The following is a 23,893-nucleotide window of genomic DNA, read 5'->3' on the forward strand; positions in this document are numbered from 1 at the left end:
CCGGTCTCCTACAATCCCCCCTGAAGCGCCTACAAACTACAACTATTGCTAAATTGAGCTACTCTTGCGACTTGCAAACCAAAACTCAGAACCCCTAATTTAAATCTGTGTATCGAATTATCCCTTTTCTTCCTCAAAACCCTAAATTGAACCCTTTCCCCTAAAAATTGACATCAATTTTCAAAATTGAATCCCAAATTGATAACAATGGCAGCTAATTCGAGAGACCAGGTACTCTCTCTCTTAGCTGCAGCGAATAACCATGGCGATTTAGCGGTAAAATTGTCGTCGCTTCGTCAAGTCAAAGATTTACTCTCTTCTTCGCAACATCTTCATTCAATTGCTCCTCAAGTTTTCCCCTTTTTGATCGAACTTCAATCTTCTCCTCGGCCTCTTGTTCGCAAATTACTTATCGAGTAATGTCCTCTTTCACCCCCCTTTTGATTTATTTATAATTTCAATTTCAATTTTTTTTTTCATATTTGTATCATTCTTGCAATTTGTATGGAATGAAGTTGAGATTTTGAGAAGTGGGTTTGGTTGAAATTGGAATTTGAATTACGGTAAGATGGGTATTTGTAAGGAGTAATCCCTTTGCCGCAGTTTTAGAATGATTTATGCAACCATGGTTTTCTTGTAATATTCTGAAAGCAGTGCAGAATTTATTTGGAATAAATTTGAGATTTTGAGAAGTGGGTGTGAGTTGAAATTTGATTTTGAACTTGGGTAGGAGGGGTATTTGTAATGACTAATGAGTACCCATTTTCCGCGATTTTAGAATGATTTGTGCAAACATTGTTGTTATGTAATCGCGTGATAGCAGGCCAGTATCTGTATAGAATAGATTTGAGAGTTAAAGAATTGAGTGTGAGTTGAAATTGGAATTTGAATTAGAAGAATAGGGGTATGTGAAATGAGTATTCTCTTCGCCGTGATTTTAGAATGATTTATAAAACCATTGTTCTTGTGTAATATTCTGAAAGGATGCCAGTGTGAACCGGTATTGTTATTAGGGAATAAATTTTGCAGCTTTTTTATGAATTGAGATTCCTAAACCATCCACATTTGTCATTACTTTGTCGGGCTATAATCTAAGTACTTGTGATATATCTTTTACAACAAACTAGTTTATCGTAGGAGGTGGTTTCATTTGGATGTAAAGGAAGAATGACATTGATGGAAGTGTCAAGTTCTTGTAAAGTTGTTGGCTTTCTGTAGTGTTGACCTTTGGGGGTTTGTCGCTCATATCGTTGATTGAATATTTTTATTGACTAAATTGTGTGAGTTCTTATATGTCTGTTTGGCTCTTTGCATACTTAGCTCTTTCTATGCCTGTTATGTGTGTGCATGGGACATGGGTACATACGTATGGTATATATTGATGGTCAATTTCTTTTTTCACTTTTCAGTACATATTTTCTCTAGGCTCTTAGTAAACCTAATAAGTTCATAAGAAGATACTTGAAACGTAATTTTATTGATGGTCGATTCCTCTGTACTTGGTATATTGAAGGCTGGGTAATTTTATTAGCTGCTCTTTTTATTGGCTGTGATTTCTTATCATTGGGATTTGAATTTAATGTTATGTACACTTAGCATCTGCAAAGCATGAATGGTATTTGTTACTCGTGAGTGTTTTGCTCATTTATTAAATCACAGGGTGATAGAAGAGATGGGTTTGAGAGTTTTGGAGCATTCGTTGTTGCTATTACCAGTCCTATTGGCTCTTTCAAAGGATGGAGATCCTGATGTTTCTTATCAAGCAATTGCTACTGGCACAAAGTTCTTTTCTGCTTTACTGGAAGAGTTGACTCGTCAGGTACTCTTTCTGCCTGCATTATCTCAAATAATTAGAAATTATGCTGCCATCATTTTACCTGCTCATTGAATCCCATATTCATTACTTGTGTATTCATTTTTCGCTACTTGACTAAGCCAAATATTGTTTTGGCAAAATGATTCTTTGGGACTACTATTACATTTTGCAGAAATTTCTGTCTACAGAAATGAGCAATCACATTGAAATGTATATTATTTACAAGTTCTTCTACGCAGTAGAGTTCTTTCAAGTTAAATCTATTCTGTATGAAACTTCATGTGTTACCTTTTTCTTACCTAGTTATAGGTGTAACTTCCCATCGTATACCTGACTCTCGATGGCGAACATTCACTTACTTCTTTTTTTTTTTTTTTTTTTTTTTTTTTTTTTTTTATCTTTGCCTGTACATTATAGATGGGTCATGGGTCCATGGTTTATTAAATTTTATCTAAGACGAATGCACTATTCACTCTTATTAGAGTATTCGATACGGGGGAAATATTACAATGCACATAATATGCCAAATCAATATATTAGTAAGTTTTTTTTGGTAAAAGAAAATATCAAAATATAACATAGTGTTCAGAAGAAGGCTTCAAGCCTTCAATAGTAGACGGCCATAATAATATAGTTTTATTATTTCACTCTTCAAGAACCAAAGTAAGAAGTATGTACAAAACATCAGAATACTAGCCAATTATAATGGGGAATGTGAAAATTGCTTCACTTGCAAATTCTAATACTAGCCAATAATACTAAGAAATGGAAATGTCTTATTAAATGTTTACTTTAGACATTGACACATGTCACTGCTAAATCTTTGCTAGTCTTATAATGATCCAAGGTGCATGGTGTCCGGTTCAACCCCCCCCTCTCTTCAGTTCATGGATGCTCTATTCTCCCAGACCATATTATCAGGTTAATGATTTTGTTGCTGGTTGCAGTTTCATCTGCATGGCAAAGTTGAGAGGTGGACAGAGGAGATGTGGATTCAGATGATTGAGTTCAAAGATGCAGTACTTTCTCTTGTTTTTGAGGTAATATCTGGAAGTGCAAGCTTCACTGAATGATTTAGGTTCATTGTCCTAAATAAGGAAACTGTTTCACGGCCAGTGGAGCCAATTACTAGCATTCTTAGTTCTTGATAAACAACGGATTAAAGCAAATGACTCACTAAGTTGGTTGCACTTCTTTTTATTGTGAACTAGCACTCGTTAAATGCATTTTTTTAGGGTTTGTTTCTATAAAATGAGTGAAATCGAGTTTTATCAATTTGGCGGCGGCATGAGTTAAGAGCAATGTCAGCATGGGCTTGCCTTAAGCTGGGCTACACCATGCTGGAACTAGGCTTTGATGTTGGGGAGTAACAACATAATCTTGTGTCAGCTAAGTCAATGTATTAGGTTGGGGCACACAATGTGTTTCAGGAGCTCATAACCACAACAATTCTGTCAGTAAGATAGTAATATCTGAATTGGGTTGACAAGGTTGTGTAGCCTGCTGATCCAATGAAAACCTGCAATGGTTGGATTATAGTCAGCTGTAAATTTGGAATTGAATCAACTGGGCTGAAAAAAGTTGCACATTTGTAGTTGCTACTTATCTCTGAGTTGAACTATTTAAAGAAGTCGATTCTCCCTGATGTAACAACATCCAAAATCTTGTAACCTTTTCTTTTATCCTAGTGGAGATTGTTGTTTAAAAATTGAATATTTTCCTGGCAATATATAAGTTTTTTAAGATTTGGCCGGCGTTGTTTTTGTAGCCCGCTTGTGTTGGGACACGATTGATGGCATTGAAGTTCTTGGAATGTTTTATATTGCAATTTACTCCAGATATAGCTGCTTCTGACAGACGGACCTCAGGAGGTACTTCTTTGGGAAATAGTTTTATGTGCACTTTTGCTTCTTACACGCTTGCTCCATTCTGCTGGTCTCTGCATGCCCGTTTTCATGGATTTAATACTCTTTCATCATTGAGCAACATGGAACTCACCATACTTCAATTTTGTGCATTAATATTTTGGTGACTCTTGCTGCTTACATTTTTATTTTATTTTATTTATTTATTTTTTTACTTTGAGGCAGGTTCAGAACGTGGATTTAACATATCATGGGTGGCTAATGGTCATCCAGTCTTAGATGCTGTCAAAGTCTCATCTGAAGCAAATAGGTTATTTTCTAGCTTATTGGACATATTGCACTCCTCAAGTAGCATTCCCGGTCCATTGACAATCGCCATTGTTAACTGGTGAGACTGTTGTTTTTTGGTCTTTATTGTATAGTTTGTCACTGTTTATACTGCTTGAACTGTTGCATAATTGCATTTGGCGAATTGTCTTAAATTGTAAAAGATTTGTTATCTGGGATTGAGTTGTCCATATCTCCTACCTGTTTGATTTTTTTGGCATTGATGGTTTCAAACGATTGTTCTTGTTAGATGACCGCAGATCATTTTGGGTTTCAAACGATTTTTTTGGCATTGATTGTTCTTTGTCGCCATTGTTGTTGTTGATGATGATGTGAGATGTAGTTGGTCGATTAAAAGTTGAAGGCGAACCTGGGAGGCAAACTATTATGTGTGATTAAGGGATGATTTCTTGATATTGTATTCTGATGATGATATTGTGGCGTCTTACCTCTCACTGATATCATTGATTATCTTCAGATTGATGAAGGCATTGAATATCTTACATGTGTATGGAAAATTTGTGTTTACGAAATGATTGACTCAAAGCTCAGAGCGGGTCTAGTACTGGAACAGCATCTGTTATGTTGTATTAGTATGGCATGCTGGCGTTTACTGGCATTGGATAGACCCCTGACGACTGCTGCTTTGAATGGTCAGAAATCAAGATGCAGGGCTAGACATTATTAAGCTGCTCGTTCATTCAGTGTTTGGGTTCTAGCTGGTGTAAACTCTGTTGCACAACAATAGTCAAGTGAGATGGTGTATGAAAGAACACCTGATCTCCTCAGAGGAGTTGTTTGGTTCAAGTCAGTAGTTTGTTTATTCAAAATATTACTAACTTACAGAACAATTGTTGGAGGCATTTGTGCTGTACTGGCTTATGAGCGAACACAAAGCGTTTTACATATTATGGATGTATACAATTAACATTCTTCCTGTCCATTCACATTAAATTTATAATCAATGAGTTTTTTGTTCGCTTATTGAACACACTACCAATGCTTTCTTGTAGAGGTTATTTCAGTTTTTGCTCGCTAAAGTGCAACGATCCCCACATGGTTGTAATTGCCTTCTGGTTGAATTGGCTGGATGTCAACTAAAAACAGGTCTCAGAAAGCTTCTGATTTTATCACCCTTTTCGGAAATTGAACTGAAGCTATTGTCAGCTTTGGCCTATCAAAAACGCTGTTGTCAGCTTTGGACTCCAATGCTGTCACAAATTTGAGTTGTTGTCAACAGTAAATAGGTTTGATCTAGATAATGATGAGCTTATGAGTTTCCAAGCCGAAACATATCCTTCTTTCAGTACGATAGATATGTAGGGTAAGCCTTTACAAAAGGGATGTTTCTGTAAGGGGAGTTCATAATTTTCTTCAGTTTTTTTTGTTTTTTTTTGCAGAATAGTAAATATGTATATGTTGGTTGTAATTGTGGTGGTAGCTGCGATTTATGGAGACTTACTATGGCGCTGGGCGTGTCAAATGTTGTGGTATAGCGTGTCTTTTTTCAGTATCAGTCATATCTCTAATATTTTTCTGGATCGGCCATGTGTTAGCCAAGTATCAGCCAGATCTGCTAAAATTACCTATTGTTGTATAGTCCTTTACATGGAAAAGTAAATCGCCATGACCAACTGAAAGTATAATAAAGTATAGTAGCTCTGAAACTAGTTGTACAGTGCTCTGTTGGCTTTTAATTGTTCAAGAAAACAGAAGGAAGTACCAATGCGAATTCAGAGCAAGCTAAAAATACTGCTGATTGATCAATCATTCCTTGTTTCCTGTTCAAATTTAAGTCTTGAATGCTAGAGTTGGACTGAACATGGTAGTTCAACAGCTTTGCCTTTAGCAGGCAGGATTATGTATTGATAAGGAATGGGATAAGGTCGGAGTTTTTATCTTCAAAACTGTTTTTCCATCATAGGAACTTCTGTGATGTGCACTCATTGACTGAACATCATAGTGATCGTTTATATCCTTAGTCCTGAGGTGCTTCTTTAACTTGATCCATAGGAACTTCTGTGGAACCCTCTTTCTGTCTCTTGCTGTTTACCTTCTCCCTCCATTACACCCTTAGAGCTAAGCTAGCTGTTTTGCATCGTGCACATTCATTTGATAGCTGAATATCCTTCTTTTTCTACCTGTGTTCTGAGTTGTTTTACATTTAGTGGTTGTGGGTGATTGCCTTTAACGGAAATATGGCTGTGCATTTTCATTTCTTATCTACCATCTTCTTATCTATAAGTGGTGGTGTGTTTTGAAACTTGTGAAGTCTCAATGCTCAGGTGTCCAGAATTTAAACAGTAAACTTACTACATTTGGTTCAGTCTTGACTCTTGAGAACTTTGATTTGTTTTTGCACAAGGATTTTAATCTGATGTTGAATTATATGGGAATGTTTTGAAAAACTGTGTTGCTTGAACATATATAAGTGCATGTATTAGCACTTCACATAGTTTTTTTGCTAATAGTCAATGGAAGGTGGTTGTTGCATTACTTTTGGTTATGTACAGGAAAATTCATACTGCTTGCCTTCATTTCTGTTGTGTGATCTGCTACATACATAATGGCTGTCTGGAAGGAGCGGAAAATTAAAATTTGTATCGAACATGAATCTTTTTTTATGTATTTGCTAAGCGAGCCAAGGAAGGAGGATTTTGAAGTCTTTAACCTTGATCAATTCACACCTGTTGGGTGATCAGTGTGACCTTGTGTGTGAACTGTTAGACTTGAATTGTTAAGCGCTACCTCCTAATAGGTTACCTTAGGATTTGGAACTAATAGTTTCATAGGAAATATGTTTTGTTGACATTTCCTTGTTACTCTAATAGTTTCATAGGAAACTATGTTTTGTTGACATTTCCGTGTTACTTTCTTATAATCCATCTACAAAGGCGTGATCTGGCGAAGGAAAAGCTTAGAAGATATCTTTTTGTTGCCTACCCTTTCTATTTTGTATTTTTTTTTCCCTTTCTTGTTATTCGTGAGGAAATAAGGGATTGGTATGGGCGCTTTCTCTTTTACTGCCATTGCTCTAAACATCTAACTAATTTTTTTTACCGGTCTTTTCTTTCATGTAGTGTCTTGGAAGCTTGGCATTTGAAATTTATGTTCTAGGAATAAGCTCTTTAAGTGTTTCAAAGGAATGGGTTTGATGACAATATCTGCAATACAATATATGTTGTGTTTTTGGTAGGATAGGAGGAGATCTTACGCCGCATTACTCATACAAGTTGAGGCTGCTAGAGAGGCTGTTTCCGTAGCTGAGTGCTATGCCTTCGGTTGTTAACAAGTGGCATGTAATCATCCCCGGAACTTACGTTTCAAAAATAGAGTGGCATTTAGCTGTACGAATAAACCCTTTCTTTTGAGAGCCCGAGCTTTATTGAGACTTTTGAGAGAGAATAACAGTTTTGATAAAAAATTCGTGTTGTGGTCTTTAATTTTCCTAGGTTTTTGTATGCACTTCTGTTCGTCATGTTGATTGTTATCTTTGGAGATGCATTGTATTTCGTTTGGCTCAAGACAAGAGAGCATCTTCCTTTCATTAGCTGACATAAATATTGTTCTTTGCCGATTTCTGATTCGGCTACATGCTGTTTAGGCTTTAAGATTCTAGTTTTGTAGGCTTTTTTGTAAGCGGTCGGTCTCTTGTAAAACCGTTGTATGGTGTACAATGGCCCCATAATAGCTATTACACCATCATATCGGTCTAATTGAGAATCTGTGTCTTGTAAGTGGAACTAAACATTTGATTTACTGAAAAGACAAGTCGTGGAGTCATGACTCTGTTCTCGTATCTCTGAGTCCCTGACACTCTTTGTTATTGAAGCCAAAGAACATACGGCTAAAATTGTGATTCTCTGCTACTCTCCTATCTTTGTATGAGGATGGCATTGTTTTCCTTTTGATTAATTAATTTAGGTAAATTATTAGAAAGCTGAAGAAGTAGGGATTGGTAGAAGCTCATAGGCTTCAGAGTTTACTGAATTGGTAGAATTAATTAGCTGCTGTGCTTCTTGTTGCACTTAAAGTTTGTTTAGATTTACCATGGTTTTGGTTTGATATGTTACATGCTATCAATATTATTTCCTTCTTTATGTCTTTTTGGGAGCTTTCTGAAATTATTCTACGTATTATGGATTCGTTCCTGTAATTCTAACTAGAGTTTTATCTGTCACTTATCATGGCTCATCTCAACTGCAGTTTAGCTGCTATTGCGAGAAAAAGACCTGATTACTATGGAAGTGTGTTATCTGCACTGCTTAGTTTTCAGTCTGAAACAACAAGAAGAGGTCACACTGCCAGTTTGCAGTATTCTGTAAGGACTGCCTTATTGGGTTTCCTTAGATGTACACATCCTGTAATTCTTGAGGTAATTCATCTTTTGTTTCAATAACAATGCTTGCCAAACATTTCAAGTGACTGCTGTTTCTGACATAACTGACATGTGACCCAAGGTAACCAGACTCTATGTGCTCGTGACGCACATGTAACTCGGACATGGTTACGGAGGCACTTGACACCATCTTAGGCCAAAAAATAAATAAAGATGTCGAATAATAGAATCAACCATAGTTGGGTTATTTGTTGCCAAATCCAAGATACAGAGAAGTGGCTGCTAATCTGCTATAATGTGCTGTAGGGATTAGTGTTTCTATGCCAACTCTTAACTCTAATTGTGCCTTCAACAAGTATAAGAGACCCAAACACATTTATTCTATGCGTTCTTTCATTGTTATTGATGTCAACTGGTATCTGCTTGTCTATAGTTACTTGAAGACTTGTGGTCCTTAAGTTTGTTCTCTCTTTCCACCATTATTTGATTACTTCGTTTCCTTATTGAAGGGGTTGCTTTTGCTTTAAGAAGATCCAACTTGTGTAATATTCTGTAATTTTATATTTTTTTAGTTCCCTTCCAAACTCCTCATGAACTTGCAATTTTTTAAGTGATCAAACAAGGTGTGTAGGAAAAACGCAGTTAGCCATTATATACTATGTAACTTATGCATCTCTGAGGTAGGGAGGGAGGGAGGAAGGAAGGACAATGACTATGAAATGAGTAGCAAAGGGGAAATGAGACGAGGAAAAAAAATCGAAGTGATAAGGTATATGGGAGAAATGAAGCAAGAAGAAATGAATTAGAAAAGAGAGAGTTATAACAAGTAAAATGAGCCCTGGATCACTTTGTGGTACAAAATCGTGTTCTATTCAGAAGTGTATAACGTTGAAATGTATGCTGTGCTGAATCTGTGGGAGGTAGACTAGAAAGATGCGGTGATATGCGACATAATTGGGTGGAAGTTTAAAAGTTGCATTGATTAAAGATCAGAAATGTGAAAAGAATACGGAATGATACACCATTTTGGAGAATCGGATGACTGCAGAGAAGGAAGTTTTGAGGGGCAACGGGAGTCTGAAGTGTGAAGATGAATTGGGTAAAGGTGACTCGGCTGTGATAAAGGCACATTGGCTGTTGAGGGAAGTGTGGGGATATTTAGGGCTGAGTTTTAGTGATAGAATTCATTACAGGAATTATGCACTAGCTTGTGGCCTTGTGCTTTGTTAATTGTTCTTTAGATCTCCTTTTTCATTTCAGTTCACAGTTGTATGGTTAATGTAAATGGATCCTAATTTTTTTAGTAAAACTGTTGTGTTGTCAATTTTCATACACACGTCATTTACTGAGAATGTTTACTTTGGCTTTCAGTCCAGGGATAAATTGGTTCGGACTCTGCAGTCAATGAATGCTGGGGATGCAGTTGATCAGGTTCTTCGACAGATTGACAAGATCATCAGAAATAATGAGCGTTCTTTACGTGAATCTCGCGTCATTAAGGTATTGTTGTTGGGACCTTAAAGTTATGGCATCATTGTGGTATTTGCATTTAGAAGCAGAGCTTGATGGAAACTCTGTAAAAAAAAAGCTAACACGATTTCTGTGGCTGACGTTTAGGACGACCTATCAACCTCTCAGATGCCGGTTTCAGGGGTTCTAATAAAGAGGAAGCTCGCGTCTTTGGATAATAGAGAGCCTACTGATAGTCCAGAGATGGCTCCTAAACGCACGTGTTACAATTCTAATGAACAAGAGTCAGATTTGAGAATGAATGAGGCTGGAGACGATAACCCTGCAAATGGGATTTCTGCCGAAGTTCCATTGTTGAATGATGACGACCCAGTTGAGCAAATGATAGTTGTCATTGCTGCATTACTAGCTCAAGGGGATAAGGCTTCTGATTCTGTTGACCTTCTAATATCTCGAATTCATCCGGATCTGCTAGCTGATATTGTAATGAGCAACATGAAGCATTTGCCTAAGACACCACCTGCAGCAAAGCAGGGGAGCGTGCCCTTGAATGGCCAAAGCAATTCTGCTGCAAGCGTTGTGCGGGGTGCAGCACCAGAGTTACCAGTCTCTCCTTCAGTTGTTACACCCCAAGGGCCCATTCCTACAACGTCTATATTAGGCACATCTCTTCCTGATTCTTCTAGCTCCGCAAGTCTCCCTGCAGATTCTAGACGAGATCCAAGAAGAGTATGTGTTTTTAGCTTGAGATTTGTGGTTGCATCTTGCAACCGTATAATCATATATTTAGCAGCATGTGCTGCTTGTGTATCTTCTTTTTATTTTTCCTGGGAAATATTACTGGTTGCATGCTAACTAATGCTTAATTTTTTTTTTATAGGATCCTCGGCGGTTAGATCCCCGCAAACTTGCAGCACCTGTTGAAGTGGAGGACTCTAACTGTGTGGAATCTAGATTGGAAGGTCTTCTTCCTGTAAATGATCTAACTTCAGTATCTACCTTACAGAGTGCTGAGCATATAGCTGCGCGACAACCTGAAATTCATGTTGATGAGAAAAGCAGTAGAATGTCACTCGTCTCTGAGACTGAAAAAGAAAGGCCCAGAGAGGAAGCTATGGATAGAGCTGAGGAGATATCGTCAACTTCTAATAACAATGTGCTTATTGATTACACACTTTCTCCAGCTCCTAAAGTTATTGAGAATTCCACTGCACAGATGGCCTCTGATATTGTGGTAACAGATGCGACAGATGCTCCGTTTGTCCCAGAATTTGATCACTATTCTCCGCCAGTGTCGGATGCATCTCCATCTGAAGAGACTTGTGTAGATTTACCCCAGGTTCCTTCTTACGTTGATTTATCACAGGAACAGACTCAGATGGTGAGTAAACTGGCAGTAGAAAGGATTATCCGGTCATTCAAAGAATTGAAAAACAAAGAGTTCTGCCAGACCAGGATGGCAATACTTTCTAAAATGGTTCCTTGGGTATGGAAGACTTCCCTTTTCATATTTCATAATCATAGCTTGCCTTTTGATGATATGGTTCTTAATATGTTCAGTAGGTTTGTTAAATTGTGATTTGATTAGGACTGCTACCGATCTCAGCCTGAGCTCCCTTGGGACTGTTAGGGGTCTCAGCGACAAGTTCACTTTTAGTTCTGGCCTATGAACTTGTTGAGATAGGAGATACTCTCTTTGAGAGTTCTCAAATTTATCTTTAATTTGTCTAGACAGTTCTCAGTCTGTGGTTTTAATTTGGTTTTAATGACCCAGCTAGTTTTGTATGCCTCTCGTTTCTGTATGTGATATGCTAATTGTTCTTTTATTGAATTCTGAGTCTGCTTTATTGCCCGGGTATAAGATGATTGATAGTTTGATTGTGGGGATGCAGTGTTCTAATAATCATCAACTTCTGATGCACATTCTTAATCAGCTATGTAACTATGCTTATGTTGGTTTTGGGACCAAAATCAGAAACATAACTTTGCCTCTCAGGCCGCCTAGGACATTTGTTACTCCCTCCCATTCACTGTATTAGCAACATGTTTTTATTTTGGGCAATTCCACTGGATTTGCATCATTCCCATTTTTGGCAAGTAGCCTAGTCAAATGTTTTTTTTACCCTTATTAATGTGAAGGAGATAAATAGTGTTGAGGTGTTAGTTGTTCCACTTGCAAGTTAATGCAGTAAAAATTCACATGCAACTTGTTTACCTTAATAGTTGCGCAATACCACAATGTTGCAAACCTAGTGAATGGGAGGGAGTATTAGATATGTTTGGAGTAGATAATTGCGCAATACCACAATGTTGCAAACCTAGTGAATGGGAGGGAGTATTAGATATGTTTGGAGTAGATATTCCGTGTTTTAATTCCATATGAAGGTTTGGTCATGTTTTTCTCTAATATTGGTTTATTGGGTTTCCGTGGTATCCTTGAACTTATCTTCTTCACTTAGCTTTATAAGCTCAACTTAATAGGAATTGTGATCCTCTATTGATCTTCTTTTCCGTCCTGTTCGTCTCTATATGCTAATGTTCTACGAGACTGGGACTACTAAAGGGGATTGAATTAAGAAAGGTTTAGTTGTGTTCATGGGATTGGTTGAGCCTGCCGAGTTGCAAATTTGCTTTTTGGGAATGACTGTTCTTGTTCCTCCTATAAGTCGTTTCTTGTAAGTACTTGCTTTAACAAATTGGTTGGGACTTGGGATGTAAGACTGGAGCATATGGAATTTTTTTTTAAGAGGCTGTTGAAGTTTAATTCCTTTGATCTTAAGTTTGTGTTTTCTGTCATATAAAAACGTAAGTGGTGGCCGAGGGAATATAATGTGTGTCAAGGAGGCCGAAAGAGAGGAACTTGTCAGTTTCAGTTGTTGGCTTTCCTCACTATTGATTTTACTTACTGTTTCTTGGGACATTAGTTAATAGCAAAATAACCCAAGCTCCCAAAGAATTTCCCGAGTCTCCATTGTGTTGAGTATGATTGTTTGCAAGGCTCTTTGTTAGCTGTGTAGAAAAAGGCAGGTCATTATGAGGAGTTAAATTTTAATTGCCATTCTCTGACTTGAGTGACTGTGTTGGACGAAATGGATTTCTTGCATCTGTTGGGGTTCTAGATTCCCTCTCTGTGACATTGGCCGTTATTCGAGTAGTACTTAAACTTGTGTTGATGACAGCTTGTTGGTCAGTGTTCCATTTTTTTTTTTTTGTGTGTGTGTATGTGTGTGTGTGTGGGTGTGGGTGTGGGTGTATATGTGTAGTACTGTAGTCTTTATGCTGTATAGTATGAGTGCACTGAAATTATACTTCTGGCTTAACAGATGGAAGCTGATGATTCTGTGACAACCATGGTGCAAGAGGACATTGTGTCTGGTTACAGAGAGCAGCAGGTGTGATTTATTGAACTTATATTTTTATGTTACTGTAACACCCAGATTTCAGAGCTATAACGTTTTTAACTAAATAGTGTTTTTGTATAATGAAATCGTTAATGAACTATGAGTCTATGACGGTGGCAGAAACACTGACAAATCCTAGTGTTGCAAGAAATTAAAGCTATACTTGTGGAATGACATCATAGGGCTATTGAAATTGAATGGAGGGAGTAGGACTCTACAGCACAGGTCTACAGGAGCATCACATAATCGCTTATTACCCTTGAATAGTCATTGCACCTGTGCTATACACAGCATATTATAGTTATGTTGTCTTCTGATAAATTTAAGGAGACAATTATGATATGGCGTAATGCTCTTGAATAGAGAAGTATATAATAAGTATTTATCTCATGCACTAGGATTTAGAAGTGGATTCTAGTTATGCAATCTATAACTTTTATCCACTTAAGTACGCCGTATGTTTAAGTGATCTTGCTATATTTGATTGCTTGTTGACGAAATCTGAGTTGACAATTTGCATATATCACCTCTTTATTTTTATTTTTTTTGATAATGTAGAAGTTAGGATGACTAATTTAGCTCACCTGTCAGAAACAACTGTGATAATGCACTTGTGATCTGCTTTAGCTATTTCCCTATGTAATCTTTCCTTAAAAGTCATCTCAAAACATGAGGCTTCAAGCTATTGATTGTTGGTAAGTTTCTCTGGTATGCTTTCATGCATCTCGAGAATGATACATGTCATTACTTTAGTTATTACACATTTCTTTATCAGGTCCCGATGTTAGTCAAGAATGAAGTGTTGGCGCTAAAGTTGTTACTTTGTGCTTTTGTTTTAACATTTGTTTGTTTTTGAAACATTTATTATTCTGTCAGGGGCATGAGCTTGTAATGCATGTCTTATACTATCTCCACGGTCTGATGACCCCAGAATCAAGTGGCTATTCTCCAGGTGCTGCGGTCTTGTATGAAAAGTTTCTTCTCGGAATGGTAGGCTTTTATCTGACATCCATGTCTTCTTTTTGAGTGGCGAATGTCGTCCTATATTTGTAGGAAGGTGAGGGTTGCATTTATTGAGATATGATGCGAATCAGTTGCAGTGGTTTATAATATGACTTTGGATAGGGCTGATGGGGATGATAGATCATGTAGTTGTAGACTATTGTCTGAGTTTATATGTTGTTTCAGCTGGCCCCTTCGTTTTGCCATATCTTTGTATTTATTATGTCTGATCTCTTCTTTCCTTTCTATCGCCTTTCTTGGTTCCTACAATTGATTACAACAATTATTTTACATGATCTTTTTGGGATTAAGGCATTGTCTGGTTGCTGTGAATTGCTGTAGGCAAAATCTCTGATCAATACGCTGCCTGCTTCGGACAAGTCTTTCAGCAGACTCCTTGGTGAAGCTCCAAGTTTAACTGACTCTGTAATGAGCTTGTTGGAGAATCTCTGTTGTCCTGATGGGTCTGATAGGACGAGTAGAGATATTCGTGATGATCGTATAACTCAAGGTCTTGGGACTGTATGGAGCTTAATTCTTGGGCGTCCAGTAAATCGACAACCGTGTTTAACTATAGCACTGAAGGTATTGTGATACGAGCTTGCATCATATGTGATGAAGTTGGGTTTTTCATAAAAGATAAGGTTCACTTCAGTTATTTCTAATTTAAAATCATATACATCTAGAGTAAAAGGCACCTGGAAGTTTGAAATTATGTGTCATCCTTCCCGTTCTCTTATGAGTGGGGATTCAATTCACTATCCATTAACCAAGTTGGTGAACCAATAATCATTGTATCTAGTGTTAAATGGTCATTTTACTTTGAATTTTTTGCATTTTTGTAGTGTTCTTTGCTCCTGTTTTCTTGGTTAAAGAAAATGTTGGGATTTGGGAACATGGTTAAGGTCAACTGAACTTCACTTTGCTTCTGTTTTTAACATTTTACTTCTGTTTCTAATTTGAAAGAAGCCTAGGTAGTAGGTATAGTCTTTTTCACTTGGTAAGGCACTAAGGCTGTAAGGCATCAAGAAATCTTGAGGCGACCCATATTATTTTCTATTTATCGACACTTGCTCATTTATTGAAAAAACATTGTAAGCCTCGAGGTTGCCCTTCCTTGGTCGAGGTTTTTTTCCCAAAAGAAATTAGTAGTAGGAGTTTTTTTTTTTTTTTTTTTTTTTTAAATGCTATGTGGACCCTATATCTATTAGTTTCCGGCGCAGAATTAACTGGGAGATCACAGGTGGTGGCACTGAGATGTGATAGACTTGTGCCTGTACTCCGATATACTCCCTCCGTCCCGGTCATTTGTTTACCTTTGGTTTTGACACAATTACTAAGGAGATGGGAGGGGACCATTTGTGGTTAGTGTTATTGAATGACAAGTGGATTATGATGGGTAGGGATTCAAATCACACATATAAAGCACTCCAAGTATAGAAAGGTAAACAAATGAATGAGACACCAAAAAATGGAAAAGGTAAACAAATGACCGGAACGGAGGGAGTATAAATGTATGATGCTTCATCAATATGTTTGGACAAATTTTGTTCATTTGAGAAAGGTGGAAATGAAAAATACAAAGAACATTTAGATAGCATTTCTTTAACTGGGCTAGGGGAGTAGTGTATGTTCCATGTAAACAACTAGACATTTCCCAACTTCCATCTCAATAGATGCATCAATCCTCATCCAACTATGATTTGTCAATCTAAGAGAAATTTGTCTGGTGGTGTGCTGTTCTTTTTCGAGTGACCTACTTTGTTCCAATCAATATTTTTTGTTGTTGCAGTGTGCTTTTCATCCAGAAGATGATACTCGTGCCAAGGCCATTCGTCTGGTATGTTTCAAGTTACAGGCCTCATGTTATTGTGATTATATGACTAGTCTGCCATGCTGTAAATCTGGCATCTTCGCATGGTACTTTTGTATTCGTATATGCATATGAGTAATTGAAATAGAATGTATATTTGGTAGCAGTTCAAGTTTCAAAGGGAACTTAGATGTGCATCTGATGCCACACATGATTTCTTTGTATGCATTGCTCCACATATTCTGTTTCGATGTTGATCATTTCAAATTTTGTTGTATGTGACTTGATGAAGCTTATCGTTCTTTGCATCTGATAGGTCGCAAACAAGCTTTATCCGCTTGACTATGTATCTGACTCAGTTGAGCAGTATGCTACAAATATGTTGCTCTCAGCTGTGAATGCTGAAGCTTCCCAGTCCGGATCCACAGGACCTAAAAGAGAAGTAAGAAAATTTCCCTTTTCTCCCACTCTTAATTTCCCTTGTAGTGGTTTTTTGAGTTGCGTATAATTTGGACTGCGGGCGGAGTTAGAAGCAGCTGTGATCTTGATGGGTGGCTATAGGGTTTGAGGTGTGGAACATCGTTGGGAGATTATAATGTTTCGGGTCCATATTAATTGTTGTTCTGTAATGCTTTTGATATGTGTGCCATATATGGGGGACATTAAGGTTACTTGCTCTAATTGATTCACTACAATGTTGTAATTTGGTTCCTTAGTCCAAGCACCCATAGGCGAAGGAAGTCATGTGCAGACTCATTTCATTTTTAGAAAGATTACCTGCTTCTTTGAGCACATTTTCAGTTTGAATTTGCTTTGAGGTTTCATCTTTTATGTGTCTTCATCTTCTATTTTTTGTTTTAGAGATGTCTGAATACCCCTTTTTTATAATTTTCCAGGACGGAGTTAATTTAGACGCTTCTGTTAGTGGTTCTCAGCCTTCAGCATCTGGCTCTTTTGATGATAACCTGGTGAAGGATGAACTTCCTGCATCTCAGACTGGTGTTAGCATGTCATTGGGTGAAGCTCAACGTATGATTTCATTGTATTTTGCTCTCTGTACTAAGGTTGGTATCTTTTATGTTCTTCTAGACTTAATCCTACTGTATGCTCTGTCTTTGTGTCTGCTCCTTTTATTCATTAGCTGGTTTGTGCATGGCAGAAACCTGATCTCCTTAAGCTTGTGTTCGATGTTTACGCCAGATCGGGTCGAAATGTGAAGCAGGTTATATTATTCTCCTTTTGCTTTATTGACTGTCTAGCATAAATGTCTGATGCTTAACTTTCAGTTGGTTCTAGCAATGTGAATTTAATAGCATCAGCACTTGTTACTTGCAATTTCTCCTTTTTAAAATTTGTACTCCGTAGTTAGTAGAGTTCATTTTCTATCCAGATACTGACTTTGTTAAAGAAAAGATCTGGCTTATGCCTATGAAAATGAGGTGATTAGGCATAAGTACTATTTTTTTTTCTTGATGAATTACTGTTTGTAGTTTACGGGCCAGGTAATTATATGACCAATTGCATATGTTCAGTTGCAGCTTCTGAAATCTGTTATAGTCTGTCTTGTGCTAGCAGTTTCAGTTGGTTTCATCTTGTAGGGAATATTGTTATCTACCGAGGTTTTTATGTGGGTCTTTTGTTTTACACCCGTAGGAGTTGTGATGGATCCAAAAACATGGCTTAGTTAGCTATTATTTCCGTTTTACGCCTTTGCTATTATCTCCATTCATAAGTGATTGTTATCTAAGTATTTGTTATTCTTCTTTGTCTGAGCCTCTGACTATTTATCATATATTCAGAAATCAGGGTTTTACTAATGTATTTTCATAGTCCTTTTGTACTGGTCTGCTGGATATTATTTTTAGCATTGTCTTGCTACTTACTATGCTTAAGTAATTAGGTTTAATTGGTGGTAGTCAGGGAGACAAAGAGTAGGGAGATATAGAGTGTATTTTGCCAGAAGATTCAAACCATGTCCTTTTGGTTTTTTTAGCGCTTCAAAATAATAGAGCTTTAAGTTATGGTACTTTACTCTAGCTCGTGAAATACTGGTTCAAAAGGGACAGGCAAGTTCTTTGTTTCTATTCTCTCCTTTTCCAAAGCTCCATATAAAAGCTATGGAATGGATTTCATAAGAGCATATTATCCGTCCACAAAACGAAAGTGACTGCTTCATTAAGTCCGCTTTTTTCCAGTCCTGTGTGTAGGTGATGCATCAATCAGTGTCATGCTGTAGCTATTCTCTGATATTTCTCTTTAGCAATTATTCTATCAATTATTGCTTTCTGTGTATGCTCAATGTGAAGAGTTTGGATGGCAGATAACCTCTTTGGCAAACAAACTGTTTCTTTATAGCAATTTATGTGCTTTCTGTACAATAATGCAGGCTTTTCATCGTCACGTTCCTATTTTGCTGAGAGCACTTGGATCGTCATATTCTCAACTACTACGCATAATATCGAACCCTCCTTTGGGAAGTGAAAACCTCTTGATGCTGGTTGGCTCCTGTTCCTGCTATTACTTGCTTTTATTGCCATTTTGTTGATGGATTCTACAGAGTTCATGAAAACGCATTTTCTGCTCATAATTCTTTAGCTGACATATTTCAGTATGGTCTGATGGTTGATTTACTTTGGTGCTAACAGGTGCTCCAGATTCTAGCTGAACAAACCACTCCTTCACCTGATCTTATTAGCACTGTTAAACATTTATACGAAACTAAGTTGAAGGTTCTTAACTTGCTTGAAAGTCCTCATTGTTTCTAATCAGCTGCTATGTCCCGTCCTTACTATTGTTCTGGTGTACTGTTGCAGGACGCTACTATCTTGATTCCGATGCTATCTTCACTTTCCAGAAATGAGGTGCTTTTAATATTGTTCTCTAGTTCTGAATATCAAATATTTGGTTGAGTTTCGTTTTCGTACTTGGTATAGCCATCTGGCGTCTGCCGTGTCCTAACCTTAAAATTGAATTTTGTCAATGTCAGGTTTTGCCCATATTCGCTCGATTGGTTGACCTTCCATTAGATAAATTTCAGCTGGCATTGGCTCGGATATTGCAGGTGAAAAATCATATCCTGATAATATATGCTTAATCTTAGCTTGCTTGATAATTTCTAGCTAACAATTATTGGAGAAAATAGCAGCTTTTCTATCCCATTTCTGGGTGTGCTACTGTCTTATCTTTCTTAAGAAGCATGTCCTATTTATATATCTACCTCTCAATCTGTCCTCTCTTGAGATAGCATATCTCCTGTTTGTGTTATTTATATTGAGTTCAAGGCTTCAAGCTTATTAATGGTCCTGGGTCTTGATGTTTTATACAGTATGTAGGAAGCCCAACTGATTATGTTACTTCACGGGTTCAGTGTCAGAACTCAGAAGTTGCCCAAGACGAAGGCTAATCATTAGTAACAACAAAAAGAATGGCAGCCCAAATAATCAGGGTCTACTAATATAGTAATATGAGCTTTTAAAAGGAACCATACCTTGTATAAAAATTACATAACAAAAGATTAAATTATTAGAGGGTTCAGAACACAGATTAAACAGAAAGTAGACACAGAAAAGAAAAAAGGGCGAGGGGGAGGTTTAAACAAGATAGCGCAGGTCTAATTTTGACCATCACCCTTACCAACAGTGACAAAGCATTCGTCCCAAACATGAAGTTTCAAAAGGAAACGTAGCTAGATGTAGAAGGATGTGGACGTGGTTTAGACATGACACACTTCTGTTATGAGGTATGTCTTGCCTTTTCTGCCCCTCTTTTTAAAAATCTGATTTGGTGCCTTGCATGGCAGGGTTCAGCGCACACTGGCCCAGCATTGACACCTGCTGAAGTTTTGGTTGCTATACATGACATTGTACCTGAGAAAGAGGGGATTGCACTTAAGAAGGTATGTTTCTGTAACACTAGAATTACTGTATATGTATACCTATTCTTTCAGTTTTAATGAATACAATTACATACAGAGTATCATTTATTATATACTTCCTCCTCCCCGTCTATATCGTTTCTCTTTCATTTTTGGTTCATCTCAAAATAATTGACCTTTTTGTATATAAAATCAAAATGTGAAATTCGTATATCATCCCTAGTTACGTAACATAATGGCATAGGTAATTGGTAATGTGTCTCTGCATGTAAATTCTGTAGGGTGTGTTACTATCGATACTTAAAGAGAAGGGAAGGGAGAAGGGAGGAAGAAAGTTTTCCCTCCAAATTTTTCTTTTGTTGGAGAGATTCTAATTACCTTGGAGAAGGGAAATGGAGATTATGACCTCAATATCTCTCCTCTCCCTTTCCTTTTAAATCCCCCTATCCAAACACACCCTAAATCTTGATTATGACCTCTAGTCAAATGGGGACACTAAAAATGGGAAGGAAGGAGTATATATTTGGGAAGTACAGTTAACGAATATGTTGGCATTTAGGCATATAGATAAGGACAAGCTAATTTGTTGAATTGCGTTTAAGATAACAATTTAATACTACTCAATAAGGAGGAAGACACCTGTGAGTAGGAGGGAATATTGAGAATTCGTCTTTACCCTAAGCTCCTAACAGTTTCTTGATGGGGGCCAATTGTTATATATTACCTTACTTCCCATTTTACGCCGTGATGTTCAACCTCTCTATATCACATAGCTAGTCTCTAGTATATTGTATCTTTCAAGAACTAGGGCCCCTAGTGCACTTCACCATATTTATAGTATAGTTTTCCGTTGGATGGAAGTTCACATGTTTTCTTGTTGATCTCATTTGCAGGTGACAGATGCTTGCTCTGCTTGCTTTGAGCAACGTACTGTTTTCACGCAACATGTGCTTGCGAAAGCTTTGAGCCAAATGGTTTGTTTTCATAATCTATGGAACTATCAAGTAGTAGGCTGTCTATCTGTGTGAATAATCCATGTTATTATGTCCACTTTTCCAGGTCGATCGGACTCCGCTTCCTTTGCTATTCATGAGAACAGTCATCCAAGCCATTGACGCCTTCCCTACTCTGGCAAGTGGCACTGCTTCTCAATTGCTATAAAATCAAATACTCCATATATAACTGTGAATGACTTGATAATTTGGAGTCTGTCCTAGTAGTTTGTGGTTGGTAGTGTCATCCGAACTTTGAAACTTTTGCTACCTAAAAAGGTGAAAAGTGAAATCAGAAAGTTATATGTTTTTTTTTTTCTTTCGCTTTAGCCATAGTGATGTAATTCTTTATTAAATGTGGGTCAGTTCTCAGTTGTCAGACTTGTCACTGAGCTATGAACATAAATTATGGATACTTGCCCATATTTAAGTCGAGATTCGAGAAAGGCGTCTTGTTTTAATTAGTCTGTCTTACCTTTCCATTTAGAACTGGTATCCTTTAAGATTCTATGCACACTACAAATTTAGACGGAACTAGTATAGTAAAGGAAGCAGATATATCGACTTAATAAGTTATCACATTCACGTGTTGGTGTGGTAAGAGCAAACTGTGATTGGGATTTACCTCTTGAATAGTTCTAATAATTAGATATGAGATTCCATTCCAGGTCCTAATTGATACCTATAGTCCTGTACAATGTTTTCTACATAACTACATAACTGACAGCTATGATGAGCTACTTAAGTGTATGAATGATGCACATAAAACCACTGAACTTTAACTCATCGTACTTGTGTATACAGGTTGATTTTGTCATGGAAATTCTCTCCAAGCTCATAAGTCGGCAGGTGAAGTTAATCAGGCTTTCTCGTTTCCTGACTAGCATTTTTGTTTAACAAGTATAATAGTCTAACATTGATGCAAAAATTGTGTAGATATGGAAAATGCCAAAGCTGTGGGTAGGATTTTTGAAATGTGTTTCCCAGACGCTACCGCATTCATTCCAAGTCTTATTACAGGTAACCGCTGAAAGTAATTATGTGTTAGAATATTACTTTGTGACTAGCCATATTTAGTGTTCCTTCAATTTACTTTGTGACTGTGAAGAATGAATGGGGCCCGGACTCATTTGGAGTTGTTTATGTGGATTATTTCCCAAAGTGGAAATGTAGTTAATTGATTGAATGTTCCGGAAAAGGAAAATGTTGCGAATCAAAGAGAATAGAAGGCGTATGACTACTTGTTCCATTCCTTTTATATTATCCCCTTTGATTAAAGGGTTAAATTTAAGATTCGGTGGTGAAATAACATTACAATTAATTTGAGATAGACTAAAATGGAAATGGGGACAATATAATTGGAATGGAGGGAGTATAAATTTAACTTGCATGTTATTTGGATGTGAATTTGGGTGCTTTGCCTTGCAGCTGCCAGCGCCGCAGCTGGAAAGTGCGCTAAACAAATATGCAAACCTCAGAGGTCCCCTTGCAGCCTATTCCAGCCAGCCAAGCATCAAAGCTTCCCTGCCAAGGTATAAGTTTCTTAGTCTAGATTCTAGTTAAAATAACTTGATAGATACGGTCAGGGAAATGAAAGCCCTGGCTGGTCAATGTAGCTTGTAGGAGGTGTACGGATAAATGGGTAGATAAAGAACTGGAAGATACGGAGGGAGGCGGGAATTGAACTAGTAGTCACTTTGATTTTTCACGCGGTGCTTTCTTTATTTACAAAAAGATGGTCTTACCGTAGAGTTACTCTTTTTTTTTCTCCAATAAGCTGTGTAATGTGTTTACTGCATCTTTCCCTAGTTAGCACCTTTGTTGTGGCGAATTTAGCTGTTAGTCACTGCAAGCTCTTCGATAGTGTTTAAGCAGAGCTGCATTGTTACACTTTCACCTATTAATATCCTGTTGGAATTTGACTTCAATTTCAGAAAAACTCTTGAAATTCTCGGTATAGTCCATGAGTCGCAGTTCAGCGAATCACAGAATGCAACTCCCTTGCATACCCCCGACTCAAATTGTGTGCGTGGGACTTCAACGTGATTGCCTGCCTAAGTTGCAGAGATCAGCTGAGTTTTGTCACTGCCTGCCTGAAGCTCAAGATGCCAAATGGGCTTCAACCAATTTTACGAGACAGGGAGCCTGACAGCCCAGAAAAGAATTCCCCCCTTTCTCCGCCCCTAGGCCCCAACCGTCCGTCTATTAGGGGAAGAGAAGGCTAAATAGGGGGGTCATTGTTGTGTCAATTTTGTATCCATTTCAGCCCAAGTTCGGCATGTATTATAATATCTTTCTCGTGTGTATAGCGGTTAGTGATTAGCCCTCCTAGTCCGTTTACATCTAAATTCTTACACCCTGATCCTCCATTTTTCATAAAAAAGCCATAAATCGACAACTTGAATTCTTTAGGTCCATTGTATGTCTTTATAGTGTAGACAGAGATACCTGTACTATAAGGTTGGTACAATACAAATGGAGCAGAATAATTTTTAAAGGTCATGTCCATGGGTAACAGTGTAACACCAATCATGACCCGAAAATGACGGGTTCTTCTAAACTCGGGTTATTCCGGTCATGGATTTAAGGGTTTACGTGTTCATGATATTTTAAACTAACACGATTGTTCCAGAAGAAAAGTGGATTGAAGTTTATTTTTTAGTACATCTATGGTCGTGTATGCAAAATATAACAATTTTGTGTTTGTCTTTTGATTTCGTATTTTCATATGATACAAGCTTAGTTTGGATATATTTTGGATATAAGGCGTTTTAAGAATGACTATGTTTTTACCAAGCTGTCATTGCACAAACTCTTGGTAGCGAGGGTAATTTAAAAAATGGTCATTCACAAATTTCCATGTTTAGTATGCTCGTGTAATTTTTGTACGGGGCTAAAACTAGCAAATGAAAAGAAATTGCTAGCATAAATAAACCGACAAAGAAAACTACTTAAAAATTTAAATTAGTTGAGGAAGTTCGGCTCTTAAAAACT

At 37.4% G+C, this 23,893-nt stretch overlaps 1 protein-coding gene across 1 annotated transcript; it reads left to right on the forward strand.

The window, feature by feature from the left end:
- The first annotated feature begins 22 nt into the window (after positions 1–22).
- LOC141586415 (uncharacterized) lies at positions 23–23,401 on the forward strand. Its single transcript, XM_074407625.1, has 27 exons — positions 23–416; positions 1,660–1,819; positions 2,764–2,856; positions 3,585–3,687; positions 3,907–4,069; positions 8,215–8,383; positions 9,719–9,847; positions 9,965–10,546; positions 10,698–11,303; positions 13,141–13,209; positions 14,095–14,208; positions 14,563–14,805; positions 16,013–16,060; positions 16,350–16,475; positions 16,930–17,097; positions 17,193–17,255; positions 18,420–18,530; positions 18,679–18,762; positions 18,847–18,894; positions 19,020–19,094; positions 19,833–19,928; positions 20,801–20,881; positions 20,967–21,038; positions 21,704–21,748; positions 21,836–21,919; positions 22,328–22,431; positions 22,834–23,401. Exons 1-27 carry the CDS (start codon positions 208–210, stop codon positions 22,943–22,945), a joined length of 3,957 nt encoding a protein of 1,318 aa, XP_074263726.1. The 5' UTR covers positions 23–207; the 3' UTR covers positions 22,946–23,401.
- Positions 23,402–23,893: the final 492 nt, after the last annotated feature.

Source organism: Silene latifolia, chromosome 6 (genome assembly GCF_048544455.1).
Source record: "Silene latifolia isolate original U9 population chromosome 6, ASM4854445v1, whole genome shotgun sequence".
NCBI classification, from domain to species: Eukaryota; Viridiplantae; Streptophyta; class Magnoliopsida; order Caryophyllales; family Caryophyllaceae; genus Silene; species Silene latifolia.